This window comes from Thunnus maccoyii, chromosome 20, assembly GCF_910596095.1.
Source record: "Thunnus maccoyii chromosome 20, fThuMac1.1, whole genome shotgun sequence".
Classification (NCBI taxonomy): domain Eukaryota; kingdom Metazoa; phylum Chordata; class Actinopteri; order Scombriformes; family Scombridae; genus Thunnus; species Thunnus maccoyii.
Genome location: NC_056552.1, coordinates 22,389,299 through 22,410,956, shown reverse-complemented (window position 1 = coordinate 22,410,956; position 21,658 = coordinate 22,389,299). Strand labels below are relative to the sequence as shown.

At 41.2% G+C, this 21,658-nt stretch overlaps 1 protein-coding gene across 20 annotated transcripts in view; it reads right to left on the bottom strand.

The window, feature by feature from the left end:
• The window catches only part of cacna1g (calcium channel, voltage-dependent, T type, alpha 1G subunit), a 271,804-nt gene that overhangs the window by 18,965 nt on the left and 231,181 nt on the right, over positions 1 to 21,658 (bottom strand). For 19 of the 20 annotated variants that reach the window (XM_042397382.1, XM_042397393.1, XM_042397384.1 and 16 more), the window contains 2 exons: positions 8,531 to 8,682; positions 2,056 to 2,165 (listed from right to left, as the gene is read on the bottom strand). In XM_042397382.1, the coding sequence (XP_042253316.1) occupies positions 2,056 to 2,165; positions 8,531 to 8,682 (262 nt within the window). The remainder of the gene's footprint in view (positions 1 to 2,055; positions 2,166 to 8,530; positions 8,683 to 21,658) is intronic. The other variant, XM_042397395.1, reaches the window with a different exon arrangement.

Sequence of the window (21,658 nt, the reverse complement as noted above, 5' to 3'; positions counted from 1 at the left end):
TAGCTGAGAGGTGTGAACTTGAGCCAGGAGTGAGTCACAAATCTGTAACTTTTGATTTGATTTTAACTTTAAAGGGACATTCTACCCATTTAACATGTCAAAGTTAATTTACTAGTTAGGTTAGTGCTCTTCAGCCTATGAAAAGAGTTGTATAAGTTTTTTGTGGCTCTGGAGGAGCTTTGTCAAGTCTGAGATACTTACCCCCACGGTGATGTCATAGTGATATCATCAGGCTCATCTCAGCTCTTTTATAACAGAAAACTTTCTTAAAAAATGGGAGTGTGATATTTAAAGCCATAGAACTAAAGGTCAGAAAATCATGGCCTCTGCTACTTTGATTTTTGACAAGTCCAATAGGCTAGAAAATTCCCCCTTTAATGCAAATTACTTTTGTGTTCACTAAGACGTTAAATCCCACACACTCTTGAAAAACCACGGACAAAAACTTTGTTTCATTTTGGTGGAAATGTTTCGGCCCCTGCTGCTCTCAATGCCATTCAAGGTCATCACATGTACTTACACGTTTGGACAAATTTCGGCTCATGGTTTTAATAGTGTGTGTCTTGTTACTGTCTATTACTGAAGTTGCTGTTTGGAAAAGCTAATCGCCTAATGAACTTTAACAAAGCATGAAGTGTAAATTGCTAGTTTTCACTTGGACTTTTTGAGTGGGTAATTCATTTCTATGGACATTTGGATGATTTTTTCCTCCATGAATACTTGTCACTACTGTAACTGCCATGAACTTGCCCACAGCCGCTGTACTTTATGAAGAAACAAACTACAAACTTTTTACAACCTTTCAAGCCTACAGGGGTGAGTGTTTTATGCTCAAAATGTAGATGTTTGTGTGAAGTATCACTTAAATGGCCCAGAAATTACAAAATTAAATCAAAACTCTAGGCATACACAGTTAACTAATCACATAAACTTAACTTCAAATATAGAAGAAGATCATTTTCTGGATGATAGTGCATGAGAGCACGCAGACTATTTCATTGTTATGGGGCAGATTAAAAAAGGCAGCAATGGTATCATTTAATTTTAGTGTATCATAAAGATAGATGGTACAATCAGATCAGGAGTCAGCAGGCTACTTACTTTCCCAGATGCTGTAACTTGACTTGAGATCAAAGTGTTGAGACCAAACTTAATTTTCCAGTGCCTGTTTAAAATGTGGCCCGAACAAAATGCTTGGAACAAAATGAATGTGTAAAAAGTCAGCGAAGACAATGGTGGGTGGTTGTGCTAATCAGGTTTGTCCAGTTCCATTGTTTCTGTTCCATGTGCAGGTTTCGCTGTGTGTGTATGTGTGACTCCACTTCATTGTTTATTCCAAACATCCCCATTTAGATACTCAAAGTGCATGAATCAACACAAGAAAATCAACTTAAAATTCAATGAGATTCTCAAATTAGTCCTGGGGGGCATGGCTGAATGTTGTGTTTATCTGTTTGTGTGTACCTGTGTATGAGTGTGTATTGGAGCAATAATTAACTGGACCACTGCCAAATGCAAAAAGGATAATAGTCTACTCTGGCAAAGGGGATGGACATCATGGAGCCCTTGGTGGTCAGCTCTGGTCCAAAAACATAATGCCTCCACTGAGGGGTGTGTGTATTGTTGTGTGTATTCATGTTAATGTGATGCATGGCAATATATGTTTGTGGTGTTGCAATTGTGTTTGTGCATTATTGTGTGGTTTTCAGCGGGAAGCCAGGGATTTCAAAGCTATGAAATCATCTAAGGCAGCGTGTTTTATGGGTGTTTAACGAGGCCGTTTGTATTCATACAGGCCTCACTGAGAACCATCCACTGGAGCACCTTAGAAAAAGCTCATTTAAGCTCTTCGAACACTGCCTCAGATTTTCCACATGACTCAGAGGTTAAAGAACGGTACCCTTAACAACCAATCTATTAGAATATCATGCACACTAAAATGTCAAAACCCTAAAATGGGAAGTAAATGTTTATTCAGGACTCCTGTTTGATAAGTGTCTGAGACATTTGGGAAAGGTCATTACGTCTCTTTGGGGCAGTTGTTTAAATACTGACTTGTCCTTGAAGAAGCGTCGAAAGCCGAAAGCCACCAGCTTGAAGACGGACTCTAGAACAAAGATGAGGGTGAAGATGTAGTTGCAGATCTTCAATGCTTCGTCCAACTCCTGTCAGAGAAAAAAATTACAAAATGTTACAGATTACTAAACTGAGCAAATATCCATCTTAACAGGCCAGTAAACCCTATATTAAGTCTTTTGTTATTTCAGCAGAGTGAACTGTGTGATTCATTGTCAGTCAAGTAACAAAATGTGCTGAAACTGCAACTGAAAACAAATGAAATGATCTCACCCCACTGCTTTTTTTCACTTTCTAAAAGGAAAACAGCAACTACACAATTTTGCTGCATTTACAGTCTTCACATAAAATACCAAAGGGTCCATATTGTAAACTCTGCCCTCTTCCCCAGAATTAACATTTCCATTAATAGATCACTCACATTGCCCCCCGCTCCTCCCTCCCTCGTTCTCTATGAAAAGGCCATTAGAATCAAAGTGTCCATTTTTGCCTGTGGGAGAATTCACAGTGCCCATCTGCATGTAAAAACTGACCTTTAGCAGAGAGATGTGGAGAGAACTGGTGGCCAGCAGGGATTTGACTAAATCCTCACAGGTGGTCATCCACTGACAAACAGCTAGTTCCAGTTTGTGCTTTCACTCTTTTTTACTCCAATATCTTATTTATTCTATCAAACAACCTTTCCTACCCCGCTACTCTCTTTCCTACGTAAAGACCCACTGTTCATTTCAAGATATTTCAGTCTACCAAACAACCTTCTACTAACTCAAGAATTTCTGTGCTCCAACCTTCAGCCTTTTACAGACTTTCTGTTTGACTCAAGAACTTTGTCTCCTGTCTAAAAATCTTCTATTTTACCGAAAGCCTTCCTATTCTAACCAAAGAACTTCTACTTAAAGACCTTCGATTTTTTCCATAGACCCTCTATTTTACCCAAAGCCCTTCTCTTCTACTCAAAGTACTTCTATTTTACCCGAAGACATTCTATTCTACCCAAAACCCTTCTATTTCACCCAAAGACTTTATATTCTACCCAAAGACTTTCTTTTCGACTGAAAGACCTTCTATTCAACCTCTAATCTATCCAAAGACCTTCTATTTTACCCAAAGGCTTTATGATCTAACCAAAGACCTTCTATTCTACAGTACCTAACACACTTCTTATTCTACCCAAGGACCTTCTATTCCACCTATTTAAGGCCTTCAGTTCCAAAGGCAATATTCTTGCTCAGGACCCCCTATTTCACTCCACTATCCTCTTTCTTTTTTTATTTAACTGATTTTACACTTCTGCAAAAGTTAAACAATCTGATGTCCTGTAAGTCCTATCTCTTATTTTCTTGTTAACCCTTCTAACTCCAGATTTGTTAACTTGAGCAATCACTGTCATTTCCCCACCAAGCCTAGTTCCCATCCATATCTTTAAATGTTACCTCCTTTTTCTCAATCCCCATGACTAGTAGGAACATACAAAAGAAACGCTTTATTCATCATCATTCTGCAGCCAGGCTTGACTTGATTACTGTCTCTTGCAAGCCTCAGTCTTCCAAGTCCATTTCTCCAGGTGTCTTTGCTGTTTTTTTAACACCCGATCACTGTCAAACAAATAATTTATTCTTAATGACTTCCACAATTTAGATATCTTATGTCTTTCGGAGACTTTGTCCAAATCACAGGATTGCTGCCCCCTGGTGGGGGTTTGCCCACCTAACTACTTTCTGAATGCCCTGAGGCCCATAAGCCATGGTGGGAACATTGCAGTGGTTTATAAGAACCACCTCAACTGTGTCCCATTTACTGCTGGATCTTTTCATAGTTTTGAACTAATAACTTTTAAAATTGAGTGTGACATCCTAGTGTGTTGCATGTTATCTACAAACCCCCTAGATCTTGTACAAATTTTATAAAATATTTCTCTAATATGCTTTCATCTGTAATGAAATTTGACAAGATCATTATTATAGGTGATTTTAATATTCACATTGATGAACCCTCTAATTCCCTTGCCGCAGAATTTCAAAACACCACAAAATCATTTCACCTAGTGCAACATGTTTTTGGCCCCACACATAACCGTGGGCTCAACTTGGTCTTGTTTTTACATTTAGTCTGACTCTGAACTCCCTGCATATGTCTAACTTAGTTTCTGATCACAAATGTATAATTTCTGACATGGTTCTACAGACAATGTTGACTTCTTCTGTTGAAACAAACTATATAGTCTTGCATATTTAATGAGCACTCTACAGCTAGGTTTTCAGCTCTCTTCTATGATATGTCCAAGACAATTCCTAAGTTTTCCAATATTAATGATTAAGTTAACTGGTTTAATAAATTGTGCTCCTTAGCTCTTGATGACATTGCTCCAAATAAGATCAGACTAGCCCCACTTGTCAATCTGTAGCCTTGGATAAATTATTTCATTCAATGCCATAGAACAGATTATAGAAAGGCTGAGCGTAGATGGAAAAAATCAATTCATCAAAGATGTGAGAGTGGCATATTTTTCTGGCCTCAACAACAAGCATAACCCTTGGTTTTTGGTTAATGCTATTAACCAACTTCTGAATCCTACTCATTCTGGATTTCCTGCCACCTCCTCTGATGACTGTGATAAGTTTCTAAATTTCAAGATCAGTGGTCTCAGATCCAATTTCAACCTTGGAATTCATTAATCCGATCGAGTTACCTGCCCTGTTCTGCTGTCTAAGTTCCATGAAAGATCTCTTAGATATAGTTTCTCATATGCATCTATCGCCCTGACCTGCTGATATAATTCCAACTAAATTTCTTAAAGAGGTCCTGCCAGTCATTGCCCCTGGCCTCCTCTCTATCGTCAATCAATCTCTATCCTTTTGCTGCATACCTGACTATTTAAAGACAGCCAATGTCTTCCCACTCCTCAAAAAACCCTCCCTAGATACCATCAATTTAGTTAACTACAGGCCCATTAACAGACTTCCTTTCATTTCTAAAATTCTTGAACCAGTTTCTCCAAGTGGTTTAGGGACTCAATATCTTTTAATTGGCTTCCGTTGAAAACACAGCACTGAAACGGCACTGCTTACAGTAAATAATGACATTCTTATGCATTCAGATAAAGGTGAATATTCCCTTTTAGTTTTACTTGACTTATCTGCTGCCTTTGACACCACTGATCATGCCATTTTAATTTATAGACTACTGAACTGGGTTGGTATTACTGGTACTGAACTCAAATGGTTTTCCTCATACTTTACCCCTCAGTTAAACCTAATAACCTCAATAACCTTATCACCCTTCATGACTAACTTCTGTTAAAAATTGGATGTCTCAAAATTTCCTCCAACTCAATTCTAACAAAACTGAGGTTCTTGTTATCGGCCCTGATTGTTTTACTAAAGAGGTCAGTCATTATATTGGCCCCCTCACTAGCAACATTAAGATCACCTCTAAGAATCTTTGTATCCTCTTGACCAACATTTGAACTTTGAACCTCACATTACTTAGCTCATTCAGTCTTGTTTCTTTCAGTTGTAAAATATTGCACAAATTAAACCTATACTATCAGCCAAAAACATGTAACTTTTAGTGCATACCTTAATCTTTCCTTGGTTAGACTACTGGAACTCCCACTTTACTTGCATTACTCAGTCCTCTCTAGCTTGTCCTCAATTGGTGCAAAATGCAGTGGCTAGGCTGTTAATGAAAACCATTCATCTGTCCCACATCACCCCAATTCTTGCCTCCCTTCATTGGCTTCTAGTAAAACATAGAATTGACTTCAAAATTTTACTGATTATGTACAAGGCCTTGCATGGGCTGGCTCCTGCATATATAGCAGCTGTTGAGCCCCTATTCTAGCTGTTCCAGAGGTGACCGTGCCTTTGCAGTTGTAGCTCTTTGGAACAGCCTTCCCCAATCCATCAGATCTGCTGAATCTGTGGTTTGTTTTAAGTGGCGACTGAAAACTCATTTCTATAGGTCAGCCTTTTTATAAATACTCTCTGTTTGCTTTCATTTTTGTTTAATTTGGCTGTGTGCTTTAATTCTTGTCTATGTATCATGCATATGTATGTGTATGTATATATGTATGTATACTTTTTTTGTCTGTGTATTTTATCCTATATATGAAGCACTTTGTAAGTGTGTGTTTTAAAAAGTGCTATACAATAAGATCATTATTCTTATCTTTTCAACACCCCCACTACCTTCTCTGTTTCCACCCATGGCCTACTACCCTCTATCTGTCCCATCTGTACATCAGATTTTCTATGGATGGTTTCTCTCTATTTATTCTGTGATTCTGTTTTACTCTTCCATTATGTTGCAAACATAATGGAAAGAGGAAAGAGGAAATAGCTGCGTTCCTCCGGAGGCTCCTCCTCCACCAAACCAAGATACAAACAGCGTGAGATCTGCATCCCAACACTGGCACGGAGGGTTTTGGGATTCACCCAGTTGCCTCTGTGAGGGGGTGCAGCCAGGGTGCATCCCTCATTACATCGCGTCAGCATGGGAGGCATGTGCGTGGTCAAGCTCCCCTTGCCACACCAATCTGCTGGAGTTCACAGCAGTGCAGAAGGTGCACCACTTCACCCCGCAGCTGAGCGCGTAGCATATCATGGTGAGGTCAAACAACACCACAGTGGTGGCCTACCTCAACAGATGGATGGCAATATCCATCATGACCTGGGCAGATCGCTATCTCTGTTCCCTGAAGGCCCACCACGTTCTGGGGTCCCTCAACAAGGGGGTGGACAGGATGTCAAAAGTCAAGGAGGAGTGGAGCCTTGTTGTTAGGAGTGTATGGTGGCTCTCAGGAAGTCCAACTGCCACAGCGGTCAGGCCCAGCGGCTCGCTCACTGGTTTTGTGATGCATTTGCAGGAGTTATAGGCGATGGATCATGCTCCTCCAGCGGGCCTGAAGGCACACTCCACAAGAGGTACTGCATCTTCGATGGCACTTTTCAGGGGTGTTTCAGTGGAAGACATCTCTCTGGCCACCTTCTGGTCTTCCACTTCTACCTTTGTCCAGTCATATCTCAAGGACATGACAGCTGATTCTGTGTCTCATTCAGTGCTTGGTGCACTGTTGGGGTACCTCGTCTGAAGTGCACTGAAGTGTCTTTTGATAATGTCCAGTTTTAATGGGATTGTTGCAGTCTAGTGCAAGACCCTCATGCAGGTGGTGCTAGCACTGGACTATTGCTGTTTCTTGGTTTTTAGCTGTGTTCAGACTAGTGTTGGTTTGTGCCCCGCTGGGAGAACATCACATCCCTTACTGCCTTCACTTAAGATTTTAACCAATAGCGAAACCCATTGGAGGGCGAAGCGTGTACAACATAGAAATAGTAGTTACCTGGATGTAACTCCAGTTCTATGAGTATGTGCGTAGCCCTCTAACAACAAGTACAACTGGTCCCAGCTGTTTTTGCTGACTTTCAAAGGGAGACGAGCGACGCTTGCACTGGGGCTTTATTGGGGAGGGTGCTGCATGATACTGGTATTTTTCAGACTGGAGCTGTGGATAGCCAGTTTGGTGCTAATATTTGGCGCTTTTTTAAAGTAATCACTTTCAAGCCAAAATGTTAGCCAGAATTTAGTGTTTTCTCCTGAATTTTATTTGTGGCAAGGTGAAAATGCCTCTGAAACCTTTCCATGGGACTGATTAATTGTACAGTATGCAAATAATCTGTATTGTACCCATCATACCAAATGTAGATGTCACTGCAGCCCTGTATCACACTAAAGTGTCTAATAGCCCTGCTGATCCACTAGAGGATACCGTGAAAGTGTTACATTTTGCCTAACCTAAGCATGAAAAGTACACGCACGTACAGCTTTCAAAGAGCCTGTCAAGTTCAGATAATGTCTATATAAGGTGACAAATTTCCATATTCGGAGGTGGAGGCTTGGGTGGATAGATAGATCTTAACTTGCAAAAAGTGGACTTAGTGGACTCTGCTGCTGGAGACCGCTGTTAGCTTCCCACTTCCAGTATCCTGCTTCCAACCATGAGCGACGAGACAACTGTAACTATGATTGTTGTAGTGTTTACTGTTTTCATGACAACAAAGGTTGCCTAATTTAAGGGAGTAGTAACTTTAACCCACACCATGTTTCAAGTGATCATTTTAACTCAAACTATGATCTTTCCTTATCCCTAACCAATTGTTTTTTGTGCCTAAATCTAATCAGCCCTTAACCACAGCATTGTAACAACATAAAAGTACTGACCCCTGCTCATACTGCACCTTCATACACGTGTGTACTTTTCACGCCTAGGTGAGGCAAAACGTGACACTAGCACAGTGGACCTGTGGGTGTATTACACGCTTTGGCGTGACACCGGATTGGTCACTGATGTGATTATAATTACAGATCAATACCAGCAGCATAAAATACAAACGAAGAATCATCGGCAGTCATCAAAGACACCACCATTGCCCCACCTTCCTATCCCCATACTGACCTTGGGCTGCTGGTAGTGCTCCATGGACATGGTGATGACGTTGAGCCCTATGACAATGGTGATGAACAGGTCCAGGTAGTGGCTGGTGCACATCTTGTGGATGAGCAGGCGCGTGGGGGAGTAATCTGAGTAGTAGGGCTTACTCTGAGCTTCTGTTGGAAGTGGGAAGTGGTAGGGGGTGGGGTGCAGGGAATGGGGGAAGGAGGAGGAGGGGGAGGTGGTGTTCAAAAAGTGAGATAGGAGGTAATATACTGGGACACTGCACAGTAGACCTGTTGTGAGGAGTGGAGCCACCAATGCTGATAGTATAAAAGTGGTTAGTGAAACACAACAACCTCCTCTGCACATAAATACTGCATATTACTCCCAATGGTTGACTCACATTAAGCATAAGAGATATGTAGAGAGAGATGTAAAGAGATTACAAAAGAGGAAGGCAGATCAGATAATGGACAGAGAGAAAGAGTCTCCAGCCAAGCCCTCCTGTGGCTTGCAGTCTTGTCTAATTAAATCAAATCTCATCTCCTCTGATCAACAATTATTTATATGAACTCTCCCCTGCCTGAGCCTGATGGGAGATAAACAGCACTGCTCAGTGTTTGTATATGTGTGAGAGACTCCATGGAGGAGGCAGCTGTCATTATATTTAGGCCCAGAGATTCAGCCATCTCTCCCTCTGCCTCTCTGATCATCATGTGACTCAACCTCTCCTTATCTCTTTCACTTCTCTCCTCTCAGGAAAAGAACACAGGAGAAAAGTTTTCCATACTCATCCATCACTTTGTTCCTCACCTCTTCCCTCCATCCAGAGAGGATGGATGGATGGGCTGGGAGTTTGGATGAGGAAGAAAGAGGAAGCTCAACCTATGTATCACCTTACCACTCCATCAGTGAAGGAGAGGCTCCAGATCATGGGGGAAGGGAACTGCGCACGCACACTCGAAAGGCAAAAGTCCTTTGGGTGATGTGAGCTCTCCCTCTCTGCCCAATTAGCCCAGGTGTGCTGCTGCAGCTGCAACTGTGGTAGGCTGGGCTGATTCCCAGGAGTGTGTACATGTGTGCGTGATGTGCCTGGTGGTTTCCCTATCGCACTGTAGAAACTACACTCATAGATCAGGGAATAAGACAGGAGAGCTGAGTAAGCAGTCCGTTAACAGAATAAATATACCCATCCATCCCTGATGTTTAATATATATCTGCATCTTTTGGGACTCCACTTTATCTCTTGATGTAAACCCTACCAGGTGCACAGTTACTACAAATGGAGAGTATGCAGTGGTGTGTTCACTTTCAGCAACTGTAGCATAATATTTCAATCTGGTAGAAAATGTTGATATTTTAGGTTTTTTTAGTTTTATTTGGAAGCTACAACAACAACCATTAATGTAAATTTCCACACCATTAATTCCTGTCATACTCACCGACCTCCTGCTCTAAGGGTCTTATTTTCACAGAATTTGTTTTCATGAAAAAGCTACAGCAGCTATTACAGTGTTGTCCTCTTTTTATGTTAAGCTACTGTTGGTGAAACTCAACACGTTCTGCAGTTGTTTCAAATGAAAAATCAAACCAATGCATTTCAGTGCACTGGTTTGATTACAAGAATTTATCAAAGCCACTTCGCTGAAACAAGGTGAAATAAAGAGGATTCTTCCAGTTGGTCAGCTTAATGTTGCCGAGTTGTTTTTTGACATTTGTTCCTTTGTTACTTTCGTATCTAGTTGGCTGGTAAAGTAGCAACAACACACTCCTCCATCAAATTATGGTAAAAATCTATCAGGAAATTAAGGAATGACGCCCACTGAACTGCTGGAAGGCTTTTAATATGAAACCTGTGCAGGAAGTGTTAATTAAGTGATAATACTGAAGTGTTTGGAATTTAAAAGTTCAAAAAAGAGAAACTCAAAACAGCAGAATGGTGAGTATGACATGACTTGTACTGATGGATATAGTGCCGTGGAAACAAACATTATGAATTTATCAAGTTAAACATGGAAAAAGAGTTGAGTTTACATTAGCAGCAAACAGCATCAATGGAATATCAGAATGGGGCAAACCAGAAAACAGGAAACACCTTATGATAAAACATACTTACTTAAAACATAAAACATACAAAAGGGGAAGGTCTGTCTCTAATAAAAGGCCTGTTTCAAATAAAGTATTTATAAAAATGAATAAAGTTTGGCAGAGGTCTGCACTCTGCTCAGTGCTTTCAAGTTAATTATTCTATATTTGTGTTCAGGATCATCTTTGCTGAGAGCTAATTTTGCACCTGCTGGTAATTATTGATATTGACAACAGGGTAGATGAACATGAATACTGGTGGTGCTGACTGAACTGCAGGGCAGCCAGTGTTGGAGTTTGAATGCTCCCGGACTCCTATGGAAATGTGCGTGCCAGGAAGTGAAAATAATGTGGCCTCTGGTGTGCTTGGTCTGGCTTTTCAAATAAATGCACTAAAACAGGATGACATATTCAGTCAACTGCTTGACTTTTCTGCACCTCAGATCCCTGTATTTTGTCTGCAGCATGCAGCAACACTTCCTCATCTTGTCAGCTGCTTTTTATAAATGGAACTTTACTTTTGTACATTTCACCCTATAGTCCACCGAGTAGACAGTGATGAAGCAGGGTTTAGAGCATCTTGTTTAAGTCTCGGTACATGTCTTTGAATCAGGGCAGTTAGGTATAGCCCATGTGGGATACAATAGCTTGGTTCATTCACTGGGAGTTCCTCCATCATCTTTGGATGAGCAAACATCATTTTTACTCTGTTCTACTTACTGTCTGCAAGTGCACGGCAAATTAAGGCAGACAAACACACTCAAACATACACTTCTTTGTTTCTCCTCCTCCTCTATCCTTCCTCAATCATCTCAATATGCTAAAAACAGTTGTACAGTTGTTTAAAAAAGTATTTTCTGTGTAACACTAGTCTTTCTGTTCCAATAGTATGGTATATCTGCTGTACCATTTACACTCACATTAATTTATATACAGAGCCAAATAATACAGTTTAATAGGAGATTGATTCACTTTCTCCCTAATAAAGTCATTTGAGGAAGTTAGTAAGCATTGCCCTTAATATTATGGATGGGGCAGAGAGGGCAAGACTGAACAAGAGACATAGGGATAAGGCTGCTGCTTTCAGTCGAAATAATAACCTTTATTTTTTGGGGGAGGTTGAGCTTGAGTAAGGTGGCAATGGACCGAAAAGGTATTGGGTGGAAGACTGAACAAGAATGAGTAATTCGTCTGTCTCCACTCTCCTTTTGCACCCATTTTCTCTCTCCCCTCCTTCACTGATGTGGCAGGTGTAGCCTCCTCTCCCAGCTCTGACTGATCATTTTGAAAGGGAACGAGGATGGGTGCAGAGGGGTCACGACCTACAAACCTCTCTGTGCAGGTCATGATACCTGCTCTCTGCATCTCCATCCTCATGCATGCATTTGACAAGATAATCCTCAACACTGATTCTGTGTACAATTATCAGACCATCCAGGACAATCTCATGGGTACTTAGATCTCATTATGTTTGTTATATCTAGAGCTTATAATGAAGGTAACATTTTTGTTGTTTATGACCAAAATGGAATAATTTAGTCGTGTTATTCTTGGTAACCCAACAAAAACAAACAAAGCTGTTAATGTTGGGTTGTGACAAAACAAATCCATTGTGATGCTTTTACTTTTACTGAATGATTTCACTGACTCTAAGGAGATCTAAAACCCCTGTTGAAAATCTTCCTGGGGTCCCATAGACATGAAGAAAGAAACACATTGTTAGAAAAAGCAGATGTAAAATATTCCCTGTCCAAAAACAACCCCAAGAGCCCTTCTTCCTCTTTTCGCCTTCTGGTGCACTCACCTTCCCTACAAGGACGCCCACCATCACCTCACCTGTCCAGGTGAGTATGCTGAGGGCTGAGGATTTGGCCTGGGAGTTGCTTTTGGACGCGGCCACGCTCAAAAACATAATCTATACATTTCCGAGGCGGTCTTTGTTGGGAAATACAGACACAGTGCGGTTCCTTGGTTGTGGGGCCGATGAATAAGAACACCACAGCACAGCACTATGGGTATTACTGTGACTGTGTGGGTGAGCGCAGGTTGGGTTGGACTGGATATGTAGAGTATGGGTCTGGAACACGGTGGACCTACAGGTGTCCAGAATGTGGTGATTATGTGAGGGTGTCTAGAGTAGGTCGTGACGTGGAGAGGATGTTGTGCCGGCTACTCCGATGAAAAGGAGGCCTGACCATGAAGCTCAAAATAACACGTGACACTGCTATGACTTTGATTCATTGGTGCAATGGCTGCTGCTTTCCTGGATCTTCTCTGAATGTGTCTGAAGGATCTATGGGTGTGGTAGTTGCATCAGGGATTCGCGTATGATGGTGAAATTGGGGGAAAATGGATGAGATGTAGGGACTGAAAGAGACTTAAAGGTTGGATCCTTGATGATGAAAAGAATGGCTGTGAAAGAAAGAGCAGGGCACGGGCCGTAAAAGCAGCTACAGTGCACTTTAAAGGTAAAATATCTGGATGGAAATGAGGTTGAGAGACATCTATTTTCACAGATCTGAGGTAATAGTTTGGAAGGATGCAGCAGCTGCTTTTATGCCCCTGTCCTTCATGGTGAATGGCTCAGTAGTAAACCTTGAGACTCAGTGTCTGCCAGGAAAAATGTGTCACCCTTCAATATCATGGGCTGGATGTCCAATTTTGAGATCCGGCAAACACCGAGTCTTAAAAAAAAACAAAAAAACAATTGTCAACACAAACAGTTACTGTAAAACAATCAAAAAAAAAAAGATTCAACTGGAATTCCCGAATGCTCTGCTGCCTTGCTTACATATCAAAGAGAGAGTAAGAGACACAGATAGAGGGAGGAAGAGGACAAAAACGATAAGAAAGAACAGAAATGAATCAAACTGGGGAATAAAAGAGAGGAGCAGCAGAGCAAATTGAGGAGTCCAGAAGAAAAGAGGCAAAGAAATAAGAAAACATGACATCTTTCAAAATGACTGGGCATGATAACACACACGCACACACACACGCGTGCGCGCACACGCACGCACACACATACACAAACAAACATTATACTGGTTCACATGGTAGACTGACACACCTCTTTCTGAGTCATACTTGAGCAGGATGGACCAATTGAAATGGGGGATTGGATGGTGAAGGCAAGCGATTTGACGGCGTGAGTGGAGGACGGAGTAACAGGGATAACAGTGATGACAAGATACAGACCGATGGGAAGCTTTTTAACAGTATAATGACACAGAAGTTCATCCTTTCTCCCTCTGTTGAATACATGTTTAAATCCAGAGCCACATATACTCTAACACAGTCCCTGTCCACTATACACAAGAGAGAAAAAGTCATTGACAGAAAGTCGCTTTTACTGTCTAACTTTAAAAGATTATAGAAGAATCTGAAATCTCATTTTTTTCCTTTCAAGTTCCAACCATATAGAACCCATTACAGCTGTCACACCGCTATAAAAAGTGCACAAATTAGTTAAGAGGCTAAAACAATTTCTAGTCTGTCATTACAGCAAGGTAAAAATCTCAAGATAAGTGAATATCACCATATATGTTGGTCCAACATATATGAGGACTTGGTCCAACTTAGTCTGATCAGTTGTGATGCCCAAATCCTAACTTTAATCAGCCCAATGATGGTAATGTGTGTCATGTCCAGCCTGGTTTTAAACACACAACTAATCAGCTCATCTGCTACTTTGGCATCTAGTACGCATCCTCACATTAGCACACTCAAACAGACGGTTAGGACACAGTTTTTGGTTTTGGACCGTGCATAGAGAAATCCTCTACTTAGAAGAAAATTTTTTAAAAAAATTCAAAGTCCACCTCATGTCTCTTTCATCACTGTATTCAATGCAGTACTGGGCAGCACTCCAGTCATGAGACTGCCACTCTGCTCTGTGCTGCTCCCTTCTTGACATTTCTGTAGATAAAATATTCATAGTGAAAGTTTCCAACATGAAACATTCATAGCGGGTGTTGTTGGGGCAGTTTTTCCTCCCACAAACTGCTGACAGCTTTTCAGTCAAAATAAGTAATTGCTGTATGTTCTTTCCCAGCAGTTCAAGCAATTATTAATGTTACAACATTGTGGAAATTAATGAGCTTTATTAGTCATAATATTACTTTTGATTTTCCTTCTTGGGCATACCAACAATACATCAGTCTCTGTATTGTCACCTATTCAGCGCATATCCCTCATCAGTCATTCAAGCCACCGCATTTATGAATGACCTAATACATTTAATGTTTCCTGGAGGCAAATGAGTTTCATTAGCTAATTTACAAGATGAAGTAACATTAATACATCATGTGGTTGACTATGACTCCACTATTCCACTTTAGGATACTGATGTCAGGTAGTGGGTGGTAAGTAGGGTACCGAACATCAGGAAACAGTTGACGAACATGGCACACCCCCAAGCAGTTGCACTAACATGGCTTCCAGTAGCCTCTAACCCCTAAAAGTTATGAAAGATTCAGTACATTTAACACTTCACTTAACACTGCTACCTACACCTTGTGGCATCAAAGTTTTACGCCCCTGAGCTGCATCTTTGAGGCTTCTTGCCAAGTTGTGTCACCGTCTTTCACTCTTTACCTCTCTATTACCCTCCCCTCTTCTCTTTCTCCTTCTCCTACTCACTCTCTCTCTTATTCACCCTCTCCCTGAAGGACTGGTGTTATTAATTACATCTCTACAACAGACGAATAGAAGAAAGAAAAAGGGGCAATGTGAAACTTCCGTTAGATTCATCTCTGTTAGCTCTGACCCAGATACAGCTCGGGATTGGCACCGGCTGGCTTGTGTGTCTCCTTGTGTGTGTGTGTGTGTGTGAACTAATAGATGAAGAACAGCTATTCATGGAATGTCATGCTGCTTTGCATATACCCACACTTATGGTTTTGGGTGCCTGTGTGTGTGTGTGTGTGTTTGGCACTAGGGTAAACGATGTGTGAGGAGATGATCCTATTATCCTCCTCTTGTTGTCGACTGCTGGCCGTGTATTGACAACAAAGATTAACACCACAACATAGGAAACGACTTTGTTTATCCACCTCAAGGTGATGAGGATTTATGAATCTACATGGGAAATACAATATTCACATTATCCACATCAGCTGCTGATGACAACATGATATAAGAAACAGAAGTTTAAAGCCTATTCTAATTTTTTACTTACTCTACTAAAACTAACTAACCTGAGGTATAGGGACTTCCATTATGTGACAGCTAGGTGTGTGATTTACATACATTTTGGTGGGCTTAAAAAGGTTCAAAAGGTTGGAAAACTTTGTCAAACTCAAAGTAAATCTGACCTGCATTTCAGGTTATTAACGTTTAATAAAGCTATTTTTTCCATTGTGAAGTCTTCAAGAGCTAAATGTAGGATTGGAGATGTTTCCATGCTGTGATTCAAACAGTCTGCAACTCAGTCTATTCATCACTTGCTTTATCACCTATTACACGCTGGTCAATGTACATATTCATGGGTTGCATTAAGAAAGAAAATGCACTAGCAAAGATGTACCCTGTAGATGAGTATTGTGCACAAATATAAGTGTGATTCCTTCCTGCATGCTTCTTCTAAATATGTCATAATATGTTTATTAGCACTGAACTAAGTCTATTTTTTAAAAGGCAAGCAGCAGATAATGCTGTCTGAACCGAAGTCAGGCAGATATGAATGGCATCATACTGAGTCTTAAAGGGAAAGTTTTTCAACTTGGACCCTATTTTCCCATCATTTTGTGTCTAAGTGACTAATGGGGACAACAATTTTTGAAATCGGCCCAGTATTGAGCAAGAGTGCTGCAGCTGGCAGCTGTGAAACGGGCTGCAGTGTAATCCGATGAGGCAATAGCGCACCATCAATGTACTTCAATGTACTGCTTGTTTTTGTCACTGACAGACTCGGATTGTTATTATAAGTGTCTGACAACATTATGGAAAGGACCATACAGAGAAATAAATCGTTTTTCTTTACTTTCGCTTGATCTGGTCTATTTGTTATTGTGTCTAACCAAGTCTCGCTCAAGGAGAAGTTTCGCTCTGAGATCTTGCTAGAGTTGAATTGTTCTCAGCTAAATATTCAGCCATGACAGAGTTGGAGAGAGGAGTGCCAAGAGGAGTCTGTTGTGTTGGAGTACAGAAAGCATAGCTTAGTGTTATCTAAAAGATTTTCAAAGTCATGGCTGAATATTTAGCTGATTTTGACAACAACTCAATATCCAATATGCCGATATTGTCCAACTCATTTTGGCTGATTGCTAAACCAATATATGGGAGACTGTTACGCATGCAATCATAGATTGTACTAAGTATGATCAAGACAGACAATATATGAAGGAAGCACTTAGGATGACTGGAGTTCAGGAGCTCAGCATTAAAACTTTAATTGACCTGCCATGTGGGTGGAGAAGTAGAGTTTTCCTTGAGTTTATTAGACAAACAGGATTAATGTGTAGGATTTAATCTCTGGAGCAGAAGGTGGTGGTAATGCACCTAATACGCTGGTTGCCAACTGCAGTTATAAACTAAAAAGAAGTTTTTTCAAACAGAACGATACATCCTGTCAGCCGAGGTGTTTCCTATCTGTGCAGCCAAACACAGCAGCTCCTCCATGGACTGTTTCACCTTGACGGTCCTGGTGCTTGCTCTGCAGGCTCCACTTCACTCAACTACCCAATAGACCCATTGCTTCTTTCCCACTTTAACCTGAATAACAAACCGGGGCTTGGTGCTCTGGTTGGATCCACATGAAGAGCTGGGGCTTACTGGGAGGCTAGTGGAGCGTTAGCTGCAACATGGCTGGGAGGGAAGCACAGCCAGCTAGCCTCCCCTAACCTCCCAGTTATTCCCGGCTCTCCGTGTGGATCCAACCGGAGCCGGTTTGTACACACAATGCCGATTAAGCCTATCACTGCCAGGTGAATCTCTCTGTATTTCACAGTACACAGAGTTTTTAAATCTGGTGTCAGTGGCGACATTCCCGCGCTGGCCAGATGAATGCATACTGCACACACTCTGTGGGCAGAGCATGCTCACCAGAGACTTGTGCTGGCTGAGCACCTAACTTCCGGTTAACCCTCAGCTAACATGAATGGGGATAAAATACTTTAATCATGTGGTTCCTCTAGATTTTCCAAATGTTATTGGACCAAATGGATCAAATTCTGATAGTGAAATGAGTCATTTTGGGGGCTTGTCTGACGCTCAGAACAATTTATCCACTGTTTTACAGCTGCAACAGTAGCGACGGAGTAGGCTACGGCGGAGCCTATGACGTAAACACCTGATGACAGTGTTTTTGTAATTACTCTCACTGCCAGAAGGGGGAAACAAAAGTTCACTGCAGGTTTAAGGGTAGCAGACTTGAAAATCATGACAGAAACAAAAAGGAGCAGTGGTTGGACCTAACGAACAATAGTGCGACAGACATATACAGCAGATATAAGGTTGACAAATTAAAATCATTGTATTTGTCCTGAGTTGTATATAGTTTGTCCACGCGCTTGTATTTCCTGATAAGATGACTTTTTGGGGTGAGATGTGATGAGAGAGTGTTATGATAGAGTCAATTCATGTGGGGGCTGACCCAGCCAGAGCTGCTTGGGCTACAGTGTTGATCTGTTCAGCCTGTTTGGGAAGTCGAGGGCCATCTGTTAACATGGCAGAGACACAAATCTCTCAGACTGACTTACAGGAGGAATACTAGCATGGCACACACACACACACACACACAAATACACACATACAGTATGTATTCACAAGCACACGAGGAACACAAACAAATACCCAAAAAGAGATACGTATCTGTGCTCAAATGTTTACTTATATCAGCGTACGCTCTGTTTCACTCTCCTCTATTTCTTTTCATCCTTTCTGTATTTACTCTCTCTCTCGGTGTTACAGTCGCTCACAAACACTTCAGTTTTCATATTTAGTTATCATTGTAGTACACCTCATGGCTCTAATTCAGTGATGTAGTAAGAATAAACCTAAACAACTTTTACTCACTTCCTACATGAATTTCATTGGCATTTGTCCTAATTTTCTGACATTTTATAGAGTAAACAATTGATTGATTAATCTGATTAACCTTTAGATTAATCAGTAATGAAAATAATCAGCCTGAAAGGAACAGCATGTGATGGGGTTTTGATTGGATAATACTTTTGTTTATAATAATACTTTATATCTTTTATCAGAAATTAGTTTTCCCCAAAGAGTCATCTATATGTTTCAAACACTAGCTGTAAAAGCACAGGTTGTTTTCTTTTCCTCAAAGGGTTATATAGACATTTCTGAATAACTGCTACTACCCATACTGCCACTGCACACAGCACCCTACAGCCTATAGACTAGTGCAGAAGCAATGACAGCATCATTACCTTGATACAAGCTGCTGTCTGTCAAAATGTCCAGCATGCCATCTCCCTGATAGCTGACTGAGAGTGGAATCAGGAGGAAATAATATGAAACTATATTTACAATTTGCAGCATACATCATGTGCAGTGTACTGTAGCTTCTCCTGATGTGTCTGTCACAACCAGCTGACTCTGACTGCAGAATGCATGACTCATCACAAGTCAACTCAAACGGAGAGATGTTTCAAACTGACCCGGAGGGGAACCGACCGTTCTGAGTGTGTGTGTGTGTGAGAGAGATTTTTCTAATATGCGATTACCATAACTCCATTCAACCTCTCCTTATACATATTTCTCTCTAGTTCCTGTTTAGAAATGTGAGTGTGAGTGTGTTTGTGTGTTTGAGAGAGAGCTGCATTTCTTGTTGTTGTCTTGTGTTTCAGGTCTCAAGGGTGACATTGAGTTTAAAGGGATATTTTAGCTATAGTAGCGGCGTAATGCTAATGATGGCGATGTCAGTCTGGTCCACCACTTTGGTCCAGTCTCGTGTGCTTATGTAGGTCACATAGAGGCATCATGAGACTGTTTCATAACTAGTTTCAAGTTCCTTGTAGTAACTTTAAATTACTTGAAATTTTGGAATTCGTGCCACAAGCGTGAGCGGCGTTGAGGTGGAACTCATTGCTACGTCACACCAGAAAGTCAAATCAAATATGCTAGGAAGCTATAGCATAAGCCCACAGCTACTCGGTGCTATGCTGAGTGCATACAGAACTTCTGTAGTCAGAGTCTGCAGCAGCTAAAAAGTCTTTACAGCCTGCCAGAGGATGAAAGTTTATGTCAGGAATGGCTGAAATTCATTTTTGGAGACAATCTTCCCTCTGTTATCGGCAAGTGTTCCGCACATTTTACAGCCGACTGTCTGCTTAACGAGACTTCCAAAACAGCCTGCTGGAGGACAGAGGGGAATCTGGGCTGTAAGGAAAGGTGGTATATGCCTAATAATATTCAGTTTATATGGCCATACTGTCTTATTTATTATATTTTATTGTTCAAGAATTTTACCAGGTTAAAAGTTGCTTTCAAGTCTCAATTCCACGAAAGTATTTAGGAGGTTAAGTTTCAAATAAGTCAATTCTCCCAGCAGTCAAGTCCAAGTCACTCCCCTAGTCATTGTTGGGACTGCCTCCAGTCTAAGTCTCAAGTCCACAGCTCTTAACATGTGTTTCTAATCAATGCATGTTTATAGCTAGTTATAATTTGATGAAACTTTTTAATGAATGTGTGTTGCTTTGTGTGTTTGTGTAATTCCACCACTTCTCCCCTCTATCCCCATGTATCTCTTCTCCTCTTCCCTCCATCCTCAGTCAAGATCTTAATGCGCCTCCTCCATCATCTCCTCTCCTCTCTTTGTTCCTCTCCTCCTCCTGGCCTCCACAAACAGCTGCTCCAGAGCAGTGCAAGCTAAAGATAAGAGTTCACATGCTCAGGCACAAACACAGTGTGCCAAGCATGCACGCGTGACAAACATGCACGCCCGCACACACACACACACACACACAAACATCTTATTCTCTGAATACCACTCTAACACAAATACACCATAACACACTGTGCGCACCCTGTGTTTTATGTGTGTGTGTTTTGTGTTCTTGGCTACTCTGTAATTACCTTTGAGAGGAAAATATCAAAATACTGCGAGCGCTCGTGTCCTCAGGCGAAATGCCGCATAGGATCAACACAGGGGTGCGGGGTCCTGCTCCCCTCTCAGACACTCATCCAGACTGAGAGGAGAGGGGATTTGAGGATGAGAGCTGCTCCTGCATATTTTACAACCTGTTCTGCAACCATCTGCTCCCTGACACACTCACATATGCACACACACACACACAAGAATACAATCCAGCACGTTTATCTTCCAGCAATGTGCCCCTATTTAACAAATATTGCACCTGATACATGACATAATAACAAGCAAACACACACAAACTTTCATAATGCGGTTAGTTAAGGAGTCGCCATCATTTAACACACCTCTGTGCCGACTGTCAGCTACCATAACAATACCTTAAATAGATGCCATGGAAACAAGTTGCAACAATTGAACCACATGTGCCAGCGAACCAGTCAGAGTGGTCAGAAAGCCCTGAGATGACCTTTATGCCCAACATAACCGACTGCTGTTAACAACCTGCTGGAGTCTGGCTTAATAACGACTTGTACTGCTCTAACCTTTGTGCTCAGTGTTTTGTAGAAAATCAGCCGTTAAGTTCAAATAAATGTATGCATTTTGGCAAGAGCCTTAATTCTATTTTAGATCATGATTTAATAATGGCGTCCCGCTGATGCAAGATATATCGTTTTCCCCCAAAGAAACTATTTAAACCCTCGATGAGGAGATTGCAGCTTGAAAAACTAGTTAGATATGCTAACAGAGCTTGTTGCTGTTTAATTTACTATGACCACATTTACATATTTTGGCACTGGGTGTCTTAAATTAAGCTTTTAAGTCAAGCACAGACTCAATGAGTAAATAACAAATTTCTGTGGTCCAGTGCCCTTTAATGGAGGCCAGTGACCTTTATTAGAGGATGTTAGCAACAGAGAAAATCTGTTCATCCAAGATGGCACCGCTTGTACAACATGATCAAACTCTTTGTTCTCTCTGGCTCTCATCTACAGTAACAGCAATGAGCTGAA